This window comes from Apodemus sylvaticus, chromosome 5, assembly GCF_947179515.1.
Source record: "Apodemus sylvaticus chromosome 5, mApoSyl1.1, whole genome shotgun sequence".
NCBI classification, from domain to species: domain Eukaryota; kingdom Metazoa; phylum Chordata; class Mammalia; order Rodentia; family Muridae; genus Apodemus; species Apodemus sylvaticus.
Window position 1 is genome coordinate 3,046,450 of NC_067476.1, and position 21,208 is coordinate 3,067,657.

At 41.4% G+C, this 21,208-nt stretch overlaps 1 protein-coding gene across 2 annotated transcripts; it reads right to left on the reverse strand.

The window, feature by feature from the left end:
• Positions 1-2,582: 2,582 nt before the first annotated feature.
• On the reverse strand, positions 2,583-20,449 carry Tbpl2 (TATA-box binding protein like 2). 2 transcript variants are annotated; one of them, XM_052181024.1, is made up of 7 exons: positions 20,381-20,449; positions 18,538-18,995; positions 17,793-17,880; positions 14,486-14,577; positions 11,588-11,755; positions 7,452-7,546; positions 2,583-2,659 (listed from the first exon to the last, which is right to left on the reverse strand). In XM_052181024.1, exons 1-7 carry the CDS (start codon positions 20,447-20,449, stop codon positions 2,583-2,585), a joined length of 1,047 nt encoding a protein of 348 aa, XP_052036984.1. The 2 variants fall into 2 exon arrangements, with proteins under 2 accessions (XP_052036984.1, XP_052036983.1); XM_052181023.1 differs by having other exon boundaries at positions 7,452-7,549.
• Positions 20,450-21,208: the final 759 nt, after the last annotated feature.

A 21,208-nucleotide genomic window follows, 5' to 3' on the forward strand; every position in this document is an offset into this window, starting at 1 on the left:
TGTAGCATGGTCGTCTCACTCCTAATTGCAGAAAATGGAAGCAGTGGGGCAATCTCATGGGTTCCATTCTAATATTGCCTTTTAAAATGACAAATGGCATTTGATGGTGCCCTGCCCAGCCTGCATGCACTTAATGCATGTAGATCCACTTGCCAGAAGAGGTCACCCAAACACCACAGTTAGTTTTTCATCCATTGAATTGAACCTTTATTTGTGGCACAGGGTGTGGTCAGCACATTTCTGTGCTGGGTGAATTTAATTAATTGACCTTATTGTGAGGGGTGGGGAGGGTATCCCACAGTGTGTCTGTGAAGGTCAGAGGACACATACAGCAGGTATCTCTAACATGTGGGACCCATGCACTTAGATGGTCAGGTTCACTGGCAAGTGGAGGCAGGAGCAGTACACAGAGGCTGACTAGGGACTCTGGAGATCCCAGGGTCCTACTCACTGCCCTCCACAGAGGCAGGGCGGTAACATCTGCTGAGCCACACAGTGGGATGTTTCTGCATTTTTAAAAGCATAGTAATAGGGTCCCAAGCATTCTCTGCAAAAGGTGTGGAATAGAATAAGGGAATTCATTACATTTACAATGGATACTTCTAGGTTTGGCCAAAACTGTAAGAAGCAAAGTTGGGAAAGAGTTGAATCTGGGACCTACTGTGAAGTCTGGCTCACCTTCCTTTTTAGTAGTTGTGGAATTTGGAGAAAATCCCTTAACCTCTGCCTGATTTTGGTCTGGCTATGAATATAACTTTAGTATCTCCATAATGCCCAGCCTAACAATTTTTGATAACACATCACTGAAAAACTACTGAGCTTAAAAATCAAAGGTGTATATTTTTTTTTAAATCTGGTTTTAGTGGACAGTGCCTTTTATGCAGTCTGCTGCCCTAGAGTCCCACACCTGCTATGGCAGCCTTCTGAGTGAAGGGATTACCAGTGTGTACTACCAGCAAATCCAGAAAACTGAGTTCCAATGGCTCTTGTTCTTGCCTATCCCTGGGCCATGCTTTAAGAGAATCCGGACTCACTGGGACCTCCTCCAAGTTTCTTTAGGATGTTGAGAGTATCAGATTTGTTGGATATGCCTCTAAATCATAGTGGAGAACAGAGAAATGGGGCTGTATGCCCAGTTGGACAAATGATTTTCAAGGATGGCTTTAGTAGGCTGTTCACTCATAAAAGCTCTGAATATTCTCCAATGGGCATTTCCACCCCACCCCCACCCCATATCACATATCCCAGCACTCAAACTGCCCCCTAAATACCAAGTGATGTTTTCTATGTATTTCACCTAGAAACCCAAGTCTACCTTAGAAAGGACAGTATCAGCAGCCAAGTCAGGGTTAGAGCCTGAACCACAGCAGCAGGTTGCATGTCAGCCTCCCATGTCCACTCTGAAATCTTGGTGACAACAACCTAGCTACCATTGGCTTGAACTCATTGTATTTAATTATATCCTGGAGAAGGAACAATCAGAAAAGAAATGTAAAAGCCCAAATTCCCAACCAGGCAATCCAGCTAGAGGAAGAGGGTCCAACAGCAGGCAATGACAGTTCCCTACTCCAATTGTTAGGGGACCCACATGAAGACCAAGCTGCATATTTGCTAGAAATGTGTAGTGGGCCTAGGTCTAGCTTCTGCCAGGGCTTCCCCTTCTCTGAGAAAAAAAGGGGAGGAGGTAATGGGGATAAGGACTTGTAAGGGAGGGACTGGAAGGAAAGGACGAATGGGCTGCAATCAGGAGGTAAAGTTAATTAATTAATTAATGAAGAAAAATCTGAAGCTCCCTATGTCATTTTTCAAATATTTTCCCTAAACCAGCATGAGTCCTGAAAGTTTAAAATTTTAAAATGTAATGAATCAAAGAGCACTCTGGACTACACAGTAGACTATTTGAAAAACATGTCAAAACCAGACAAACAAAAACCACAAAGTCATTAGCATAACAGCAGAATAGCAGGCTGGTGGCTGCTGGAGAACAGTTTCATTTCAAACAAAGGATTTTGAAGTTTGGGATATTCCACTTGTTCTCCATAGCTGATTTTCACAGTATCCATTACCAAAAGGTCTGGATTCTGTCTCTTCTATACTTGAAATGAAAAAAAGTTAAACATGAGTTTTTATTGATAACTGTTATATTACAGATAGTATCAAGATGTGCAGTCACTTGAAATTTCTATGTACTTAATATATTACATACTTTAAAAATAAAGCTTGGTCTTAACGCCTCAGTCTATCAAGGCCTGACATATTTCAAATTCTGAAATAAATTTACTTGTTCTTATTTTTTATAATAACATACAATACTCATTTGAAGCAAGAAATTTTCATTTTTTAATCATGACTATTCACACAGAATCATTCTATAATAAATCAAACTACACTTTAGACTACATAGCAGACCCTGTTTCCACAACAAGGCAAAATCAAACAAAAAAGCATAATCAATTAGCATAATGACAGAGGCCCATGGCTACTAGAGAACAAGTGAAGCTTCTAGAGCCCTGTGTAGAAGAAATCACTCTCTGCTGTATTAATCACATATCCAAATCATTGCTAGAAGCCCCATGATGCACTCAGACTTTCTTAAAGCTTTCTAGAATAGGATACATCTTTTCAAATGCTTCATAGATCTCAGAACGCTCTTTGGCACCTATAAAAAAAATCCAAGTTTATATAATCTTTAATATAAGAATACCACCAACAGTTTTTCATGCTAAAATTTCATTTCACCATGTTCGATTGCTGCCTCTTTCATTTTAGGAAATAGTCTAGCTAAACATTCCAGGGTGGCCTCAGAACAGACCCATCTGTGCCTGTCTTCCCAGTTCTGGGATTACAAAGATGCCCAATTCTTTGTGATGGTTTCAAGATGACACCTCCTAATTGTTCACAGTAAGTGACATTTCTTTGTAATACAGAAAAGACTTGGAAGAGGGGCACTATTGCCATAGTCTCTCTAAAATGCATGCCATAGGGCAGGGGTTCCTTTAGTTTTACCTCTCTGTGGATCTTGTCTTCAGTCATACAGGACTCAGCAGAGATATGGATGCAATGTTCTATGAGAGACCTAAGACTGACATCTTCAGCACCTGTGTCCAAACCAACTAACAGCAGAAATAACTGCTGTGGATCCACTAACTTCTGGCCAGTGTCTTGTTTTCAATGTACTAGGCTAGGTAGAATCATGTTAAGAGTTTCCAAATTTAATGCTAGGAAGTAATTAGAGGAAGAATATTTTACCATTTTTATTCTTAGAGTCTTAGGTGTCAGCAGTTGTTAGCTGTCATGATATGATATGATATGATACTACACATGACACAACATGATATATGACATGACATGACTGACATCAACTCAGCACTAAACTCAGATTAGACACTTTCTTGAAAAATGTCAGTCAGCTCCTACTCATCTTTCACCAACAAGCATCAATCATCAACCATCGCACTCTCTACCATTAAAAGTAGATAGAGGACAACCAAGTAAATATTAGGAACTAGTTTTTATGTGGCATGGGCCTCAGCTAAATAGGAATAAGTATCTGGTATATTTGTGGGCAGAATGCTAAGAAGAAAGTGGGTTAATGGAAGAAACAGTAAAAACTCTTAGCACCCAATGTATGTCTATACCTATCACTTGGAAGGTTGAAGCAGGAGGATCATGAGATCAAATTCTATTTCAAAACCAAGGCAAAAAACCCAAACAAACAAAATCATAAAAACAGCCTGTTATTGTGTGAAAAACAAAGTATCTGCACATAGGCCCTTCCTTGAGAGATGTAGAGTTAGAATGGAAGGGAGAAGATCTGAGACGGGTTGTCTGATTTAGCTCCAGGCCTGAAGAGGGAGAAGATCCAAAAAAGAAGACTAAACCAGAAATCAGGATCATGAATGAACTGTGATGCTTTCACAGGGTCTCCAATGGAGGAGCTAGAGAAAGTACGCAAGGAGCTGAAGGAGCTTGCATCCCCATAGGAGGAACAACAATATGAACCAACCAGTACCCCCAGAGCTCCCAGGGACTTAACCACCAACCAAAGAGTACACATGGAGGGACCCATGGCTCCAGCTGCTTGGGTAGCAAAGGATGGCCTTGTTGGACATCAAAGGGAGGAGAGGCCCTTGGTTCTGAGAAGATTGGAGCCCCAGTGTAGGCGAGTGACAGGACAGGGAAGCAGGAGTGGATGGGTTAGTGAGCAGCGGGAAGAGGGATAGGAGAGTGGGTTTTCAGAGGGGAATGTAGAAAGGGGATAGCATTTGAAATGTAAATAAAGAAAATATCTAATTAAAAAAAAAAAGAAGCCAACTGACAGTCGGATCTTGGAAACTCAGCAACTGCTGCACTGCTAGTGGGAATGTAAAAACTTGGCTCAGCTCCCAGATCAGGCTGTTCCTCAAAAGTTAAGAAATCACTACACAATCCAGCAATTCCACTTCGGTAAACCCCTCACAAAACCCAAAACAGGGGTACATAGGAAGGAGTCATAGTCATAAGAGATGAAACCAGCCTAGTGAAGGCACACAATAGAGTATTGCTCAACCACAAAAAGGACAAAATGTGAACATGTCTCAACAATCGGGAAAAAGGCCACTCACTCCCCAGCCCCTACCCCCACCCCCACCCCCGGAAAAGGGCAGGGATGGCTACATGTACACGAAATATCCCAAACAGGTAAATCCATGAAGAAAACAGACACTGGTGGCTGTTAGAGAACATTAAAGACTGTTCAATGATACAGGGATTTATTTGGAGCCATGGAAATGTTTTAGAACTGGAGGTAATGGTGTAAGTCACATTGCAGAACACTACATGAACTAAGTGCCCTCTATAGTCCACTTTCAAGTGGTTAAGTTTGTTATATTAATTTTGTTTAAAAAAAAAACTTTAGTCAGAAGGGAGTCCTTAAATATCTAATTTTTTTTTTGCTACCAATGGCAAAATTATGTTTATTCATTGCTAAGGAGTTTACAACTTGTGGGTCTGCACCCCAAAAGATGGCAGAATGAGGAAGGAGGCTCACTGCTAACAGAGAAGAGAAATTCTGCATCTCTGGGGTGGGACATTCGCCTAGAGACTTATCAGAGTTTAAAATATTCACGTTTTCCTGTCCACAAAGATCAGTTTGGTGTAAATCAAAGAGGATGTGAGGTATACCAGAAGTACAAGGCTACTTGCTGACAGAGAACTTGCCTCTGGTGTTGTAGCTACCTTTATCTGAACCAGGCTTCTTGCCATCCACCACCTACATGTGGTAGGTGAAGCAAGCTTGCACACTAAAGTAGACCCAAAGGCAAGGTATTCTTTTCACAGTTCTTTGAGGAACATGAAATCCAGATCTGGCGTTTGGTATGAACACTGCTTTGCTTCTTTCATAAGACTTTACATAAAATGCTGTACCTAAGAACATCCCATTCAAGCATGAAGAGAATACCACCCAACGACCCCTGGGAAGCAGAAACACTAGGAAGTCAGATTTTATAATCATAGAAAATGATTTCTGATACACAGAATGTATAGTTTCCTCATTCCATAAATGACATGGCAAGAAACTGATGTTACCTGAGTCATAAAACAGCAGCTATGAGGGAGACACGAGCCAGTGTCCCTTCCTTTACACTAGAAGCCATCAGCCAAGCGACATCTTTACTCATTCCCACGTGTTCAAACAAGATTTTGTCAAGTCAGTACTAGTTCTAGTGATGAGGACCAGACCCAGGGCCCTTTATATTCTAAGCAGAACCTTCTCCTTTTGACTGTGCCTAGACCTCATCCAACATTTCCTTACTAAGGTACAGACATCAAAGGAAACGTTAGTCTCATAGTCCAATTAACAACCAATAGTGAAAACCACTACCTTACAGCAGCAGCCCCAACTAGGTGACCCTGCTATTTTAAGCAAAGCTTACTGCCCCTTTTCTGTTTGCTTTAATGACTGCCCCTTTGAGATGCACAGTATCTCTGATCCTGGCCACTGAGGAGCAAGATGTGGCCCAATGCACTGAGAAAGGACTGGCTTTGAAACTGGTGGAATAGGAGCTCAACTGCCAGCTCTACCGCTCACTAAACTTTGCAAATGTAAGCATCTCACCTGACCTCCAAGTTTCAGTTTCCTTACCAGAAAGACAGCAACCTTTCTCATAGGTTAGTGAGAGAATTATGTGCAGTAATGTTTGTGGGAAGTCCTTTCAAAACCATACCACTTCAGAAAACTGCAGGCCATTTTATTGTCTTTGAAGAACATATGGCAGGATTAGGGACACTGGATGTACTGGATGGTTGGTTTAAGTACATGTGGCTTAACTTCTGTTTCAATGAGATTCACTGCAACTTAACTCCATCTGTCTCAATAGGGCTGCGTTGCTGCCAGATGGGTATTTGCATTCTAACATAGTACAGATACATGGTAGGTACTCAAAATTAAGAGTCTCTCATTTGGATACCAGATTTATGAATTCATCTCCTGACCTATCAACCAGAAATACAATGAATGACCTGAGCCAGTCAAGCTGGGTGTGGTGGTATGGGGGTGTGTGTGTCTTGCTATGTAACCCTGGTTGGTGGCCTGGAACTATGTAGACTAAAATGACCTCTTCTTTGCATAGATTTGCCTGCCTCTGCTACCCAGGTACATGGATTAAAAAGAAAGTGCCACAATAACCCAGCCTTCTGTAAAATTTTTAAAATACCACTGTAAGTTGATAAACTGTTTAGAAAGAAGGTTTGATTATAGGAGAACATATTTTAGATGCCTTTAAAGGAGCTTGGAAATTTATGCTAAGAACTTTTAAAACAGTAATATATGAAAGTTAAATTCCTGGGCACTTACACCAAAAATTCACAAATTAGTCAAGCGCTTTTCCCATTTATATATCACAAACGCAAGGGAGCATAGAGATATCTGGCAACGGGAAGACACATTTGATTCACTAACTTGTTACAACAGGAGTAAGAAAAAGCAGTACAGCTGGCAAAGACAGTGTACTGACTATTTTGTCAGCTGTGGACAAGAATAACTTCTACACCTTTAAGTGATTAGGAGAAAATATAACAGTTCTATTATACGTCACTTCTAAATCATAGTCACATAACTCACAGACCAAAGCCTCTCTATGATGCCAGGTTCAGCAGAGTAAATGCTTAGTGTTTTAGCTCTGTAAATGCTTTACAGAGCCTGTTTCTGCCTTAGAATATTGCACAGCTTTAGAATAAGCACCCTTGAAGAGATCCAAGAAGCAAGGTAAGCTGTGTGTGTGGTAATGGTTGATATAAAGCAAGATGGCAAGGCGAAAATACACATCAAGTAATATGAATTTTAGGAATTGAGATCTGAGGGTGATATCATTTTATCCCCACTATAGCAGAAATTACCTGTTATGACGGAATGAATAGCATTCCACGTAGCTTTCTGTCTTATGCAGTGGGATAGTAGCCTTAGAACTTACCTGTTAACACAACTTTTCCAGATGCAAAGATGAGCAACACAACCTGTGGTTTTACCATCTTATAAATAAGGCCAGGGAAAAGTTCAGGCTCATAACTGCTGAGACACAGAAAGTGATAAATAGCACTGTCATCCACTGCTTTTCCAGAACATTCAAGGTCCCACATGTTAAATCTCACCTCACAGCTGTAGAAAGTACCATTTTTACTTTTTAAAAAAAAAAGCCTTTTGGTTCTCTCAGCAAGAGTAGTGTTTTAAATGTGAATTTTGTTTTTATGCTGGAATTAAACCTGGAGCCCCACACATTTTAGGCAAGTACTGTGACAGTGGGCTATAATCCCAGCCCTAACTGTAGGCACTTAAGACATTCAAAAATGGATATTTTTGTGATTGGGTGTTGGTCACTCATCCCTGTAAATCCAAGCACTCATGAGACCCAGGGAGAATTGAGAGTTTAAGACAAGTCTGGGCTACACAGTAAGTCCATAGTAATTATTATCTAGAATAATTACATTTTATTGGTTTCTTAAGCAGTTCTCCCTGTATGTTTCTAAGACTGGTCCAATACTTGCTATGCATAGCCCAGGCTAAACTTAAGCTTTTGTTCTTCCTGCCTCTGCTTCCTGAGTTCTAGGATTTCAGGCAGATGCCACCATAACCAGCTTAAGGACTAATTTTTGATTAATGTTTCTCACACTTGTAAGCCACCCTAGATGACTAGAAATTGAGATTAACCTTCAACATCAGATTTGGTACTTGAACAGAGAGTTAACACTCTGTTACACTAAGCTACAGCTTGCCAGTACAAGTATATGTTTTTCTGAATTTTCTGAGTGCCCAATAATATGCACATTTTGTATGCATTTATAATCTGCTGAACATTTTTAACAAATAAAACCAAAAAAAAAAAAAAACCAATTTAAGATCACAGGTACTTGGCTGGGCAGTGGTGACACACGCCTGTAATCCCAGCACTCTGGGAGGCAGAGGCAAGTGGATTTCTGAGTTTGAGGCCAGCCTGGTCTACAGAGTGAGTTCCAGGACAGCCAGGCCTATACAGAGAAACCCTGTCTGAAAAAAAAAAAAAATCACAGGCACTTGTCTTTGGACAGCTGCTATACACAGGAACCAGTTACACTATATCAAACATGCAAAGTTTACAATTTGTTCCTATAAGTAGTAAATCACAAAGATTTACTAGAAACATGCTGGATTCTCATAGAGTAAAGGATAGGGCTTAAGAACTGAATCTCTACAGTCCATCCCAGAGAAGGGCACAGAGCCATGGAAATAGTTAAGATGTCGCCCCCAGAGAGTATATAAAAATACAACTGTTCTCAAAGTAATGGCTCATGGAGAATGGGTATGAAGAAAGTAAGACATCTGAAAAGTGGCACACTAGAATCTGCCTGAATCTTCGTGTGTACATAGAGGATGAACCAGGCCACACTGACAATGCCCACAGTTCTTCAACCAAGAAAACGGTAGAAGGAAGCCCTTGCTGGAGACAGATGGGGAATTGTCCTGAAGAGTGTAAAGGTTGCTTCCCAAACCATGTTTTTAAAGTGACAAGTACAAAAACTCCTGCTCAGACATACATTACTTACTCTATGTATCAGTGTAACTAAGAGAACTGAAACAGAGAAAGGGCAGAGGGCACAGACTACCGAGGAGAAGCTGACCTCCAAATACCTGATGATCTCTTGGTCAGTTCACCCTGGAATCATCTTGCAGTACCACCTCTCCAGAAGCACTTTTCTGACTCTCCAGATCCACAGCAACGCAAAGTACCCTGTTCATAGTCCCACAGGACACTGAGCAGTCTCAGCTCTATAGTGCCCACCACAGTTCAAAACTAACATTGACAGTTTGTCTTTATTTTAGTCAGCAGACTCCATATAGGCAAGGGACTAAGCCTGCATAGGTGGCCAGTAGGACCTTATCAGCTACTACAAAATACTCACCTGGAGTTTAGGGCTTTAACAAGTACTTACGAACATATTTTCTTAGTTTAAAACTAAAGTGGAAATGCTCATAAAAAGCTATAAAGATAATTGTAATCTAGATTGATAGAGAAGGTAGCAACAGGGAGACTATGTTGGTAATGTAGCTCAGTGGTAGAGCTCTTACTTGCCTAAGAGACAGGAGGCACTCGCTTTAACACCCCGGATGCAGTAGTACATGCTTATAATCCTAACACTCAGGAGGCTGAGACAAGAGGATCACTATAGAGGGAGACAAGCCTGAGTTACATAGCCAGACCTTATTTCGAAACTAGGACTGTATTAAGATGTTGAAATGCGAATTTTCAGGCCTTAAATCACTCTTGGCCTCATCATGACTGATGGGTATCACACTTCCCACAAGCTCTGGGCATTGAGAAAAAGAGCTAAGAAGAAAGCTCTTTCTCTACTTAGAAAAGCCCCTTTAGGCTCCCAATGCGCAGAATATACACACATTGGTGCTGACATTCTATTCTGTGGATGAAGGCCTGACAGAGTACTTTTGAGGGAGGCCAGAGTGAGGCTGGAAACAGTCAGTCTCTGGAAGACAAAGTACACCTTCCAGCCAGACAGTGAGTGGGTCCATAAATCTGCCTGGTTGGAACACAAGACTGGTGTGGGCTGCTTCCAGAGCAGCTGACTCTGCTCTTGCTCTTCTAGCAATTTTGTTTTTCAGAAAGTGAAAATGGTGTCAGGTGCCTATGACGGTCTACTGTGATCCCTCTGCATGTTGTTGAGAACGGAAGGGAAGAAGGAAGATGAATTGCACACACCGTGTCAAGCCCCAAGTGGCCTAAGGGGAGAGCCAGGAGTCTGCCCAGCCATGCTTTAAGTTGAGGTGCAGCTCATTCATGTGTCTAAGAAGGGAGCTGGAGACCTGTAGCTCAATAAAATGGCAGTGTTTGTACAATTAAAAATTGAGTATAAAAAATGCAGTACATACTAAGTCTATAAATTATCCTTGGATTGAAGAAGAAAACACATCTAGAGGCAATGTATGTTGTATGAGGAAGGGACAAAGCCATCTACAAAGCTCAGACTTTTGAAAAATAAAAAACAATAAGAACAGATAGCATAGTCACTCAACAAGCAAGTTGTTTGGAAGAGGAAAAGAAAATAATTAGGAGGAGGGAGAATGCATTGTTCAAGCTAGATCTAGGAATGAAATATGGTTTGACAGTTAAGTCCAGATACTTTAAACTTCTGTTGGGGCTGGGGCTGCAAGGAAAGCTAAGGAAGACGTCCCCACCCCCACTGTCCTCACCTCCCTGCCCCCACTGTCCTTACCCACACAGGTGAACAGACTCACTGTTCACTCCCTAAGGAGGGAGAAGGGTAGAATGAGCCCAAACTGATGAAGAGAATTTAAAAGATTGTGCTACATTAGGCTGGGAGTTTGGCCCCAATGTGTATTCAAGAGGGATTGTGATCCCTGAAGCCTGAGCTGCCCTCTCTGAGGGCTGAACTGAGGGCAGGGAGCTACTCTGACTGTGGAGATTAGGATTAAAGAACCCAGGAGGCTACAAGGCTCTCTTCGGACAGGAATACTGTAAATACAGCATTGTTAGAGCTACACAAAGATGCTCTTCCCAATAACCACAACTAGATAGGATCACACTCAGAGGCCATACCATAGCTGTCTTTCTCTCCATGTCTCTGTCTCTGTCTGTCTGTCTGTCTCTCTCTCTCTCTCTCTCTGTCTCCGCCCTCCATCTAGAAGCCTCAGCCCTTCACTTCTCCCACCACCATCTTCAAAACCACTTGGGCCTATTTTATAAATTAGTGCACCTGAACATAGAAAGCTCCAGCCAAGAAGCACCAGAGTTGTGTATGAACTTTGTGGGATTGCAAGCTGACTTTCTCCTGGTGGAGCTGCCCAATCAGAGATGTGGGCTAAAGTTGTACAAGTGATCACTATGCCATTTTTATGTGAAAAACACTATTTCAAGACACTGGCTTCACATAGTAACTTTTGATAATGGGCACAGCATCTTGATCCATTCAGATACCCTGCTTCAGCCTCTATTATTTTGGGAAATGGTCATTTTCTCAAAAAGCTATCTTGTGTTATTAGCCTGAATTTTCTAACTTCTTTAGCTTAGTAAGTGCAAGATTGAGTTTGATACCATCATACCTACTGAACTGCCGATGGGTTAGCGCCAAAATCTCCAGCCTGATGGCAAATTTCACATCACAGCTTCCAACCATGTTCTGTATTTTAAAATTGAAGAATCTGACGGGGAACCCAAGCTTCTGCAGCACACGAGCATACTTCCTCGCTGCCAGCCGAGACTCCTCTTCACTGGGGAGATGCAAGCACGATTAAAGACATTTTTGTTGTTTCTGAGATGGGCTGCCTCTGCAGCCACTAGTGGGTAACTCGTGACAATCTTCCTGCTTCAGTCTCCCATGCCTGAGACAGGCAGGCATCACCACATCGACTTGACCAATGGCATCCTGTCTCCTCTATTTGTGTTACACTTGCAGCCTATGCACAACTTTCAGTGCACCTATGAGTCTTTAAGCTGGGATGTGGCTCCATGACTTCACTTGCGTTATGTGTACAAGACTTTGGATTTGGTCCCCAGAACTACAAAAACAAAATAAATGGGAGAGAAGCTCTATAAGAGGGGCTTCCCTCCCATTCTTTTGTCTGCAATGCCTTGTCAAAGGTCTGATACAGTGTACCATGAGTTGAACTGAACCAACCCGCCAAAAATATCTTGATTGGCCATCTCTCATCTAGAAGGTACATTTCTTTTATGTGTCTTAAATGTTATTTGGAAAACTAACTACCTCACCATTTCTCAAAGTGTGTCTACACACCTAAAATCTTGTTAGAGGAGCCATGACCCAGGTTTGCCCTCTGTCACACAGCCATTCTTGTCTGAGGCCCAGTCAACTGCTGTCTACAGCCTCCTAAGTGCTTCCAGTCTTCACTACAGCTTGACAACTGCCCTGGTCTAAATGTGTGGAACCATTTATATAGGAACAAAAACAAGTACTAAGAACATTAAAAAAAAAAATAACACATGGAAGAAAGATATGTGCCAAGTGAGTGGGATAGACCTTTATCAGACAAATTGTCAAGAACAAATTTAAATTCCTTAAAACATGACCAAGTTATCTCAGCTTTCTCACCCAGCTGCTGTGCACCATACTCAGCATGAGGAAAGAATATATCCAAATTTATAGCTTCATCTTTCAAATGGTCAAGCCCAAATCCCAGTCAGAGAACATCAAAGTCCTAAGCCTGAGCCTGTAGTTTTCATCTAACATTGTTCACCTGCCCAAAAAGCAGTGAGCAGCAGCAGCAGCTGGACATGGGCCACACCTGGTGAGCAAATTATGGGAACATAGCTCTCCTTGTGGGGTGTCCTGGCATTTAAATTGTAAATCAGCAGTTCCTAAAAGAAAAGCCAGTGTGACTCAGCTTGCCTGTACAAAAGGAAGTATTGGATTCTCTAAATACCTTACTCTCCTCTATCTGAACTTTGTTATATGTGCTTTACTTCAGTTATTTCTGTTTCTCTCTACCCAATTCTAACTCCTGACAATGCTGAGTAAAACTATGTCCTATAGAGAGAGCATCTTGTGTATTGTATGGATATGTCACCTGTCAATTAAAAAGCCCATGCCCTATGGCTTAGGCAGGAAATAGAGGTGGGACATCAAGAGGAGAAAGAATTCTAGGAGAGGCAGCAGCAAGGAGCAGTCTGAAAAGGAGTGAGTAGACAGACTATGGTACCTGAGCATAGGTAGCCAGTCATGTGGCAAAATGTAGGTTAAAATAAATGGGCATCTTTAGTGATAAGTTAGTCAGAGTAGAGCTTAGCTATGTGGCCAAGGTATTTGTAAATATAATTTGAGTCTGAGTCATATTTCTAGGAGCATGGGGCTGAGAGGCAAAATCAGAGACTACCTTCAACAATGTCGCAAGTTAGCCATAGAATAAAGACGTGTTATAAAGGAAAGCTTACTCTGCTGTAAATCTCACATACAAGTTCCTATTTTACCACACAGCTCAAAGTCTATACATATATTCATTGCACAAACATTAGAAAATAGATTTAAAACTCTAAAGTCTCAGCATAGGTGGCAAAAATTATTTCAACTTTACCTTCTTCACATAGCCCTAAGCAAATATGTATCCTTCATCCTTAGCATTACATAGACCAGTAGAATGGAAGGCCCAGAGGCTCAGTTATACATCTGCAAAGAACTCCATGTGAAAGATAAGAGAATGGTGTCAGAACACACTCTTTAATAAGTATTCCTTGGATATTGAATAATGGTTTGAAAAATACTATCTTACACTGAAATAAAATTCTAGACCTACCCTATCCAATTAATTTAAATATTTCCAGTTCTTGCCAGCCACAGTGACCACAGGTTACCCCAGTGGGCAGCAGTACTCCCTTCAGAAAAAGCCTGTGCTAGAACAGTACATCTCAATCTGTGGGTAACAACCCCTTTGGCAAATTTTTACCTCCAAAAATATTTACATTACAATTCACAACAGTAGCAAAATTACAGCTATGAAGTATCAACAAAAATAGTTTTATGGTTGGGGGTCACCACAACATGAGGAACTGTATTAAAGGGTCTCAGCATTAGGAAGGTTGAGAACCACTGCTCTAGATGAATCAAAATGCCACTCCCCTTTATCCCAAATGAAAAAGACTAGAGAAATATTGAAAGCCAATACATATAGTATAACATATATAACATGTGCATGAACTTGTTTTTAGCATATATTTTATAAATAATATGTGTGTATAATAGATCTATAACATATGTATTTGTCTTAAGAACGTGTTGTTATAGTCAAGTTCCTAGAATCTTAACCAAACATGGGAATGTAAAGTGTGTGATATAGCTTAGATATGTAAGACTAAGAACTTTTAACATGTTAACTGTTTGGCAGTGAAAAATACATTGCTCCTACTGTGAACTTCCACACAAATGCTATGCTTATTTTCTTACATAATGAGTTGCCTATAGAGTAGGAGTGGAAACTGCAGCCCCATACCTTTTGGCTCCTGTACAGACCACTTTCCCAGAGCTAAATATGAGGGCTGTGGTCCTTGGCTCTCGGATCCTCATTATGACTGCAGCAAATCTCTGCAAACCAAAGACAGTGGGAGCATTAGTCTCTCCTGGAAGTTACCACTAGCTCAGTTGGAAAGCTGGCCCTTTATATATAAAAAACCTTGAGGAAACTAAAACTAAGTGGGAAAATCCAAACAATGTCTGGCTCTATTCTCCACACATTAGCAAGAATTACAGCTATAAGATGTTATTTTACAGCCATTTTCAAAGTAACTGTGCCTATTCTATTTCTCTGATTTAGACATATAAAAAGAGTAACGAGTTTATTGTTGCCCTTATTTAATACACAAAAAATTAAGAAACTTCCAATGTTATTAAAACTTGGTAAGGATCCACAACCAGTTGGATTTACATTGATATTCTCATTTTTCTCTTACAAAATCCCTTTTTTAAAAGAAGAATAGAGGTGGAGAGTCGAGGCTGTGGCCCTGTGGGCCACATGCTTGCTAAGCACACATGGTGCCCTGAGTTTCATTGCCCAGATGGAAATAATCCAGGTTTGGTATCCCAGCCCCCTGCGTATGGAGACATAGAAAAAGAAAAGTCAAGATCACCCTTGTCAGCATATAAAGTTTGAGGCAAGTTTGAAATGCATGAGATCTCATCTGAATAAAAAAAAATATGAGTTCAATGTGGTAGTACATGCCTCTAATTCCAGCACTTGTGAGACTGAGGCAGGAGGATTCCAAGTTTAAGAAAAGCCTAAACTACATGGCTAAATCCTATTTCAAGACAAAACCAACCAACCATAGAAAATAAAAGTATGCTATCATGTATGTTATAGCCAAGATTCTAGACTATACCAAAGTAAAATACAGTATACATAGTGACAGACATGCTCAAAATTAAAAGAAAACCTGTTTCATCATGTTCCAGCCTTCCCAATCCATTTCAATGTGTGTTCCCAGGCCTGCTCTTCAGTAAACCTTTCAAGGACACACTTGAGACAAATCGACCTATCACCTTGATGTGGCACTAAATAACCTCTTACTGCACTCTCTTCTACTTTTCTTTATCCACTAGGCCAGAACTGGCATTGGAGTGGGTCCCATGCAAGACAACATCTTGTAGGGGCCAGCTACTCCAAAAGATCATAGATGATTTCAAGCGCTGACAAGCAATTTGAACTGTAAACACTAAAAAAGGCCCTGAATCACCACCAGGGAGTTAATAAGTCCTTGTTAATGCTGTTCATGTGCATACTACAATGTATCACCTTCCCTGGCATCATTAAAATGCAAGAGAGGGCCTAGCAGTGGAGGTGCACACCTTTGATCCTAGCACTTGGGAGGCAGAGGCAAGCAGATCTCTCAGTTCAAGGCCAGCCTGGTCTACAGACTGAGTCCCAGGATACCCAGGGCTATACAGGGAAACCCTGTCTTGAAAAACAAAAAAACAAAAAAGCAAGAGAGAGACAAAGACAGAGACACAGAGAGAGAGACAGAGAGAGGCAGAAGAGGAGAGAGGTGGGAGAGGGTAGAAGAGGAGGGAGAGAAATGGAGAGAGAGAGAGAGAGAGAGAGAGAGAGAGAGAGAGAGAGGAGGAAAAGAAGGAGGAGGAAAAGGGAGGGGTAAAGAAAGGGGAGGAGTGGGGGAGGGAAGGAGAGGGAAAAATGTACATATCCTCTCTATATGACCCATCAAACAGCCTGCTGCCCCAGCCTCTCCAGGTTGGAATTATAGATACAGACAACTCATTTTGTTTTGTGAGACAGGGTCTCACTATGTCCCTCTGACTGGCTTTATGACTCTTTTTATAGACCTGGCTGGCCTTGAACTCACAAATATATACCTACCTCAGCCTCTCAAGTGCTGGTATTTTAAGGTGTATACCACCATGCCCAGAATAATTATTTCTATCTGTGCTTGAGGCAGAGATGTGAGACATAGAAGAGAAAGCTAGAATGCATCTGGATAATAAGTAGCCCTGAATTCAGATGTCAGGAAAAGCAAATGCTTATCTACATACTTGATGCATGCCACCTCTTCTACTATTGCAATTCTTTTGTTATCTGACCCTAAAAATCTTCCACCACTGAACCCAGGAAGCTGTTTTTCATAGGAGCAAGGTATTGCTTATTATTGCAGGCCTAGTACAGGACTTGGCTTCAGCCCTGTCTTCTTCTACAAGGCCTGTAGGCCCTGAAAAATCATTAAATGTTGGTGTAGCTAACAAATCCAAATTCTGTATTGCAATCAAGACAATGAAAACAGAGTGCCTACCCTTGGTGAGACACAGGGAACAGATTTTACTAAACAGCAGTCAGTGGGCAGAGACAGGGTGGTCCCTATGAGTTGGAGGCTGACTTGGTTATACAGTGAAAATAACTTTAGGTGGAGAGTCATGGAATTATCTTCCAGTAGAGAGAAGCTTAAACCCTGAAGCAGTTTACCTTTTGTATAAACAAAGCTGTAAATGGAAAAGCGTAGATGTGTCAGCTGTGTGGGCCAGAATTTAGAAAAACAGGATTTCTGACCAGGCATGGTTACGCAGACCAGTAGCTCCTGGGAGAAGAGGCAAGAGGATTCTGAGTTCTAGCCAAACCTTGGTTATACATTCAGACATTGTCAAAAAAAATACAAATAAAAGTTCCTCTGGAGGCTTGGTTCTCCAGCGTAGGTGATAATGCTAGGGTGGTAAGGCAGGAGTGGGTGGGTAGGTGAGTAGGTGGGTAGGTGGGTAGGTAGGTGGGAGAGGGGAGATGGGATAAGGAGTTTGCAGAGGGGAAACTAGAAAGACAGATAATATTTGAAAGGTAAATAAAAATAAGAAAAAAGGAAGGAAGGAAGGAAGGAAGGAAGGAAGGAAGGAAGGAAGGAAGGAAGAAAGAAAGAAAGAAAGAAAGAAAGAAAGAAAGAAAGAAAGAAAGAAAGAAAGAAAGAAAGAAAAGAAAAGAAAAGAAAAGAAAAGAAAAGAAAAGAAAAGAAAAGAAAAGAAAAGAGAAAAGAAAAGAAAAGAAAAGAAAAGAAAAGAAAAGAAAAGAAAAGAGAAAAGAAAAGAAAGAAAAGAAAGAAAAGAAAAATATTCCACAGATGTCATGGCAGTTAAAGACAGCTAGTGTTCTCTGGGCAGAGTGAAAAATCTTTTTAAATGAAAAGATCCAGCTTTAGGACTCACTAAGAAGTTTTACAATTTCTCTTATAAAGAAATGAGACATTGTCAAAATCATACAAGGAAAACAACCTAAGGAAAAGTTAGTGATTGAAGAGAACACAGAGGAATCTTACCTTTGGGTTGTATTCTGTGTTTTTGGCATTCAGAGCTATTTTTCTCAGATCCAATTTACAGGCCAGATTTGCAGTGGAAACTACATTCCTGAACAAACAAGTCAACTCATAAAATCATAAAAGTATAGTTTCAACACCAACTTCTTAACTTATTTCATAGACTCTGCCTTAGCATCTAGCTAGGGGGAGAATTCTCACTGTGAAATGTAAAGTAATATGGTCCCTAATAAACCTCAGTGTGCTAACATTGTCTAACATTTCATAACTAAAAAATAAGATTTAAAACTTAAATGTTATAATTAATAGCAAACAATGTCTCAAAACAGAAACCACAAATCCAAAGGAGACTCCAAATCAAAGTCCTTTGTGCTTACCCAGCCTTAACTCCTATTGTTAAAATTTGAGTGCTTTGGTATAAATACAATCTTTCAAGAATGTGTAAAGAACTGATGCTTCATTTCATAAGCAACCAGACCACCATTGGCTATAATGCTGAAGGGAAAGAAGGGGAAGAAGGAATGGGGAGAGGATCTACTTGAGAGGGTATTGGGAGGATGGGGGGGGAGCTGATATTGAGATGTAAAGTGAATTAATAAATTTAAATAAAAATTAAAAATAACTGAAAAAGAATAAAGCAATCTGAACTTCTCTACCTTATATCATTATCCTGAAATTAGCTGTCATGTTCTGAAATATAAACTATGCACCTAGAAGCATCCCTCACTTGAAAAACAAGTATACTTACTGTAACTGAGGCACAATTCCAAAACATTCTGGAACAGGGTTCATTGGTATCATGGATGATATCAATGCCACAGGTAAGGCTTTGGAGTTTGGTGTTTCTGGAGAGGGCTGGTTGGAGTCAGCATCATCAGAGCCCAGACATGACTGGGTATCTGGTGAACTATTCAAGCTCAGCCCACTGCCCTGTTCATCAGGCAAGTACAACTGCCTTTGCCCATCTCGAGTCCTACAGCTTCCCTTACTTGCCAGCTTGTGTCCAATGACAGTTTGGTCTTGATTTTTTTGGGTGAGTTCATCTGGTAAGAAGCTTAGATCCACAGCTGAAAGGTGACTGGATGCCTTTTTGACTTCACCAAAATGTGAATGGAACCCAGTCTCTGGATTGGATGGGTGAAGTGGGTGCAGGTCTAAAGGTGCTCCAGGGCTGAACAGTTGAGACATAGCTGGAGGAAAGTCATCCTAGGCAGTTTGCAAAGCAAAAGAAATAAAAACACTGGTGTCTTACACCAGCAGGATTCCACTATGACAGAAAGGCAATGTGTTCATTCTAGAAGGTGGTTCAAGCTTGCTTAAATTCATACCCTGCCTCCTACTACAAAGTACCACCGAAGATGCTACTACAGAGTTACAGCATGCTTAAAAGTGTATCTTAGAGCTGGAAAGTTGCCCCGTAGAGCACTGGCTGCTCTTCCAGAGGACCCAGGCTTGTAATCGCCACATGACTACTCTCAACCATCTGTAACTCCAGGTCAGGGGATCTGATATCATCTGTTGAACTCATTCATTGGGCATCAGGAATACCCATGGTGCACATACATACATGCAGGCAAAACACGCATACACAGAAAATAAAGGCGAATAAATCTTTTGTAAGTATATCTTAAAACATAGAAAAAGCATTTATCATAAGGGGGTTTTCCTACCTCAGTGATAGCCTACTCTGCTGTCCCTAGTCTCAGCTGTTAAAGAGCAGCTGCACTCTGTTAGTTAATTATGCACCAGTTGACTTAAATGTTCCTTCAGTCTTAAAATCACATTTAATTTTTAAGGATTTATTTTTATTACTTTGTCAGTATGTATATGTGTGGAGGGGATATGTGCAATTAGTGCAGAAGCCTAAGGAATCTAGAAGGCGACATCAGACCTCACTGGACCTGAAGTTACAGGAAATCAGGAGCCACATGGTTCCAGTCATGGGTGCTGGGAACTGAACTCAGGTTGCCTGCAAGATTGGTAATTGCTCCTAACTATGGCGCTATCTCAATGAACCCGGAAAACCCACACTTTACAGTAAGCAAGTGAACGTTGGAACAACACTAAATATTCTGTGCTGCTTTTTTCTAATCAGAGGAAAGAAAGTTTAGGATAGATAAATTAGATACTGAGATTTAAATGTTAAGAGTATTTTAAATTGATATTTGTTTTGCTTTGGAGATAGGATCTCATTGTAGGCCAGGCTGGCATCAGCCTCTTTAGTGCCGGATTATACCTTTAATCCCAGCACTCGGGGAGGCAGGGAGAGCAGATCTCCATAAACTTAGTTGTTCACTGTTAGTTTGAGAAGTCAGATGCCTAGGCCTGGCCTGGACCAAGCAAAGCAGAAGCCAAAGCATTAGAACCCGAGGTGACTGCTGGCAGCACGTGACTGTCACTTCACCACCAGGACTAGGCCATCTAACTTCATGGCCAGGGTGTGTCTGATTGGCAAGCCTGGTTACCTCCCTTAAGTTCAGCTGAGGAGTCTGGATAATACAGCCTACCTCTTAGAGAGGATTTGGCATTTCAGAGAGGTCCCCATGGCCAACACCAGCCCTGGTTCTCAGCAATGTGGCTGCCAGGCTCACCTGGATGGTGTAGGGGTCCAGGAAGAGGTCCAGGTACATGTCCTCCTCCATGAGGGGAGAGCCCACCATGTAGAACTGGGAACAAGCAAAGGAATCAGCGTCCAGGCAAGTAGAGGCTTTGTTAGAACCAGCCTGGCTGTGGGAGCAGATGCCCTTTATCAGCCTCGGGCAGCACAAAGTGGGGTGGGGGGAAATAGCTCTGCTGCCTTGCACAGATGGTGTGAATGAGCTGAGGAGCCAGGTGAGAAGCAGAGAAGGAATTGATGAACCAGGCAAGACACAGCTGGTGGCACCCAGAAGAGGAGGAGGACCACTGAGCTGGCTGGGGCAGGCCAGGGTAGGGCCTCAGCTGGTGCTTCCAGGAGAGCACCCTGGTAAGGTCAGGCAGTGCACAGTGAGAAAAGAATGCTTCTCTTTTCCACCTTTTTCCTTTTCCTTTTCCTTTTCCTTTTCCTTTTCCTTTTCCTTTTTCTTTCCTTCTCTTTTCTCCTTGCCTTCCCCCTTCTCTTCTCATGTAGTCCAGGCTAGCCAGAAACTTGCATATCCTCCAGCTCCTGAGTGCTAGAATTACAGCATGCACGTGCACTACCATACCCAGATTCTTAGATGTGGTATTTCTAATATTAATTTATCTTCGTTGCCTTGTGTGCATCACACATACACAGTACAGAGTTCATGTGATGACCAGGGAACAATTTTCAGGAGTAGGTTCTCTCCTTCCAGCTTTGGAAGAAAAACAAGGATCAAACCCAAAGTGTTAGGCTTGGTGGCCAGCGCCCTTACCTGCTGAGTCCACTCATCTATTCAGATGTAAGATTTCTGTAATTA

What these genes read in the sequence shown, in the direction of transcription:
- Tbpl2 (XM_052181023.1), bottom strand. Translation starts at nt 20,449, where the DNA reads ATGGTGGGCTCTCCCCTCATGGAGGAGGACATGTACCTGGACCTCTTC. An exon ending in ACACAGAATACAACCCAAAG is followed by an intron (nt 14,578 to 17,792) that starts GTAAGATTCCTC and finishes TTTGGTTTGCAG; the next exon opens with AGATTTGCTGCAGTCATAAT. An exon ending in ACCCATCGGCAGTTCAGTAG is followed by an intron (nt 7,550 to 11,587) that starts GTATGATGGTAT and finishes TCTGTGTCTCAG; the next exon opens with CAGTTATGAGCCTGAACTTT.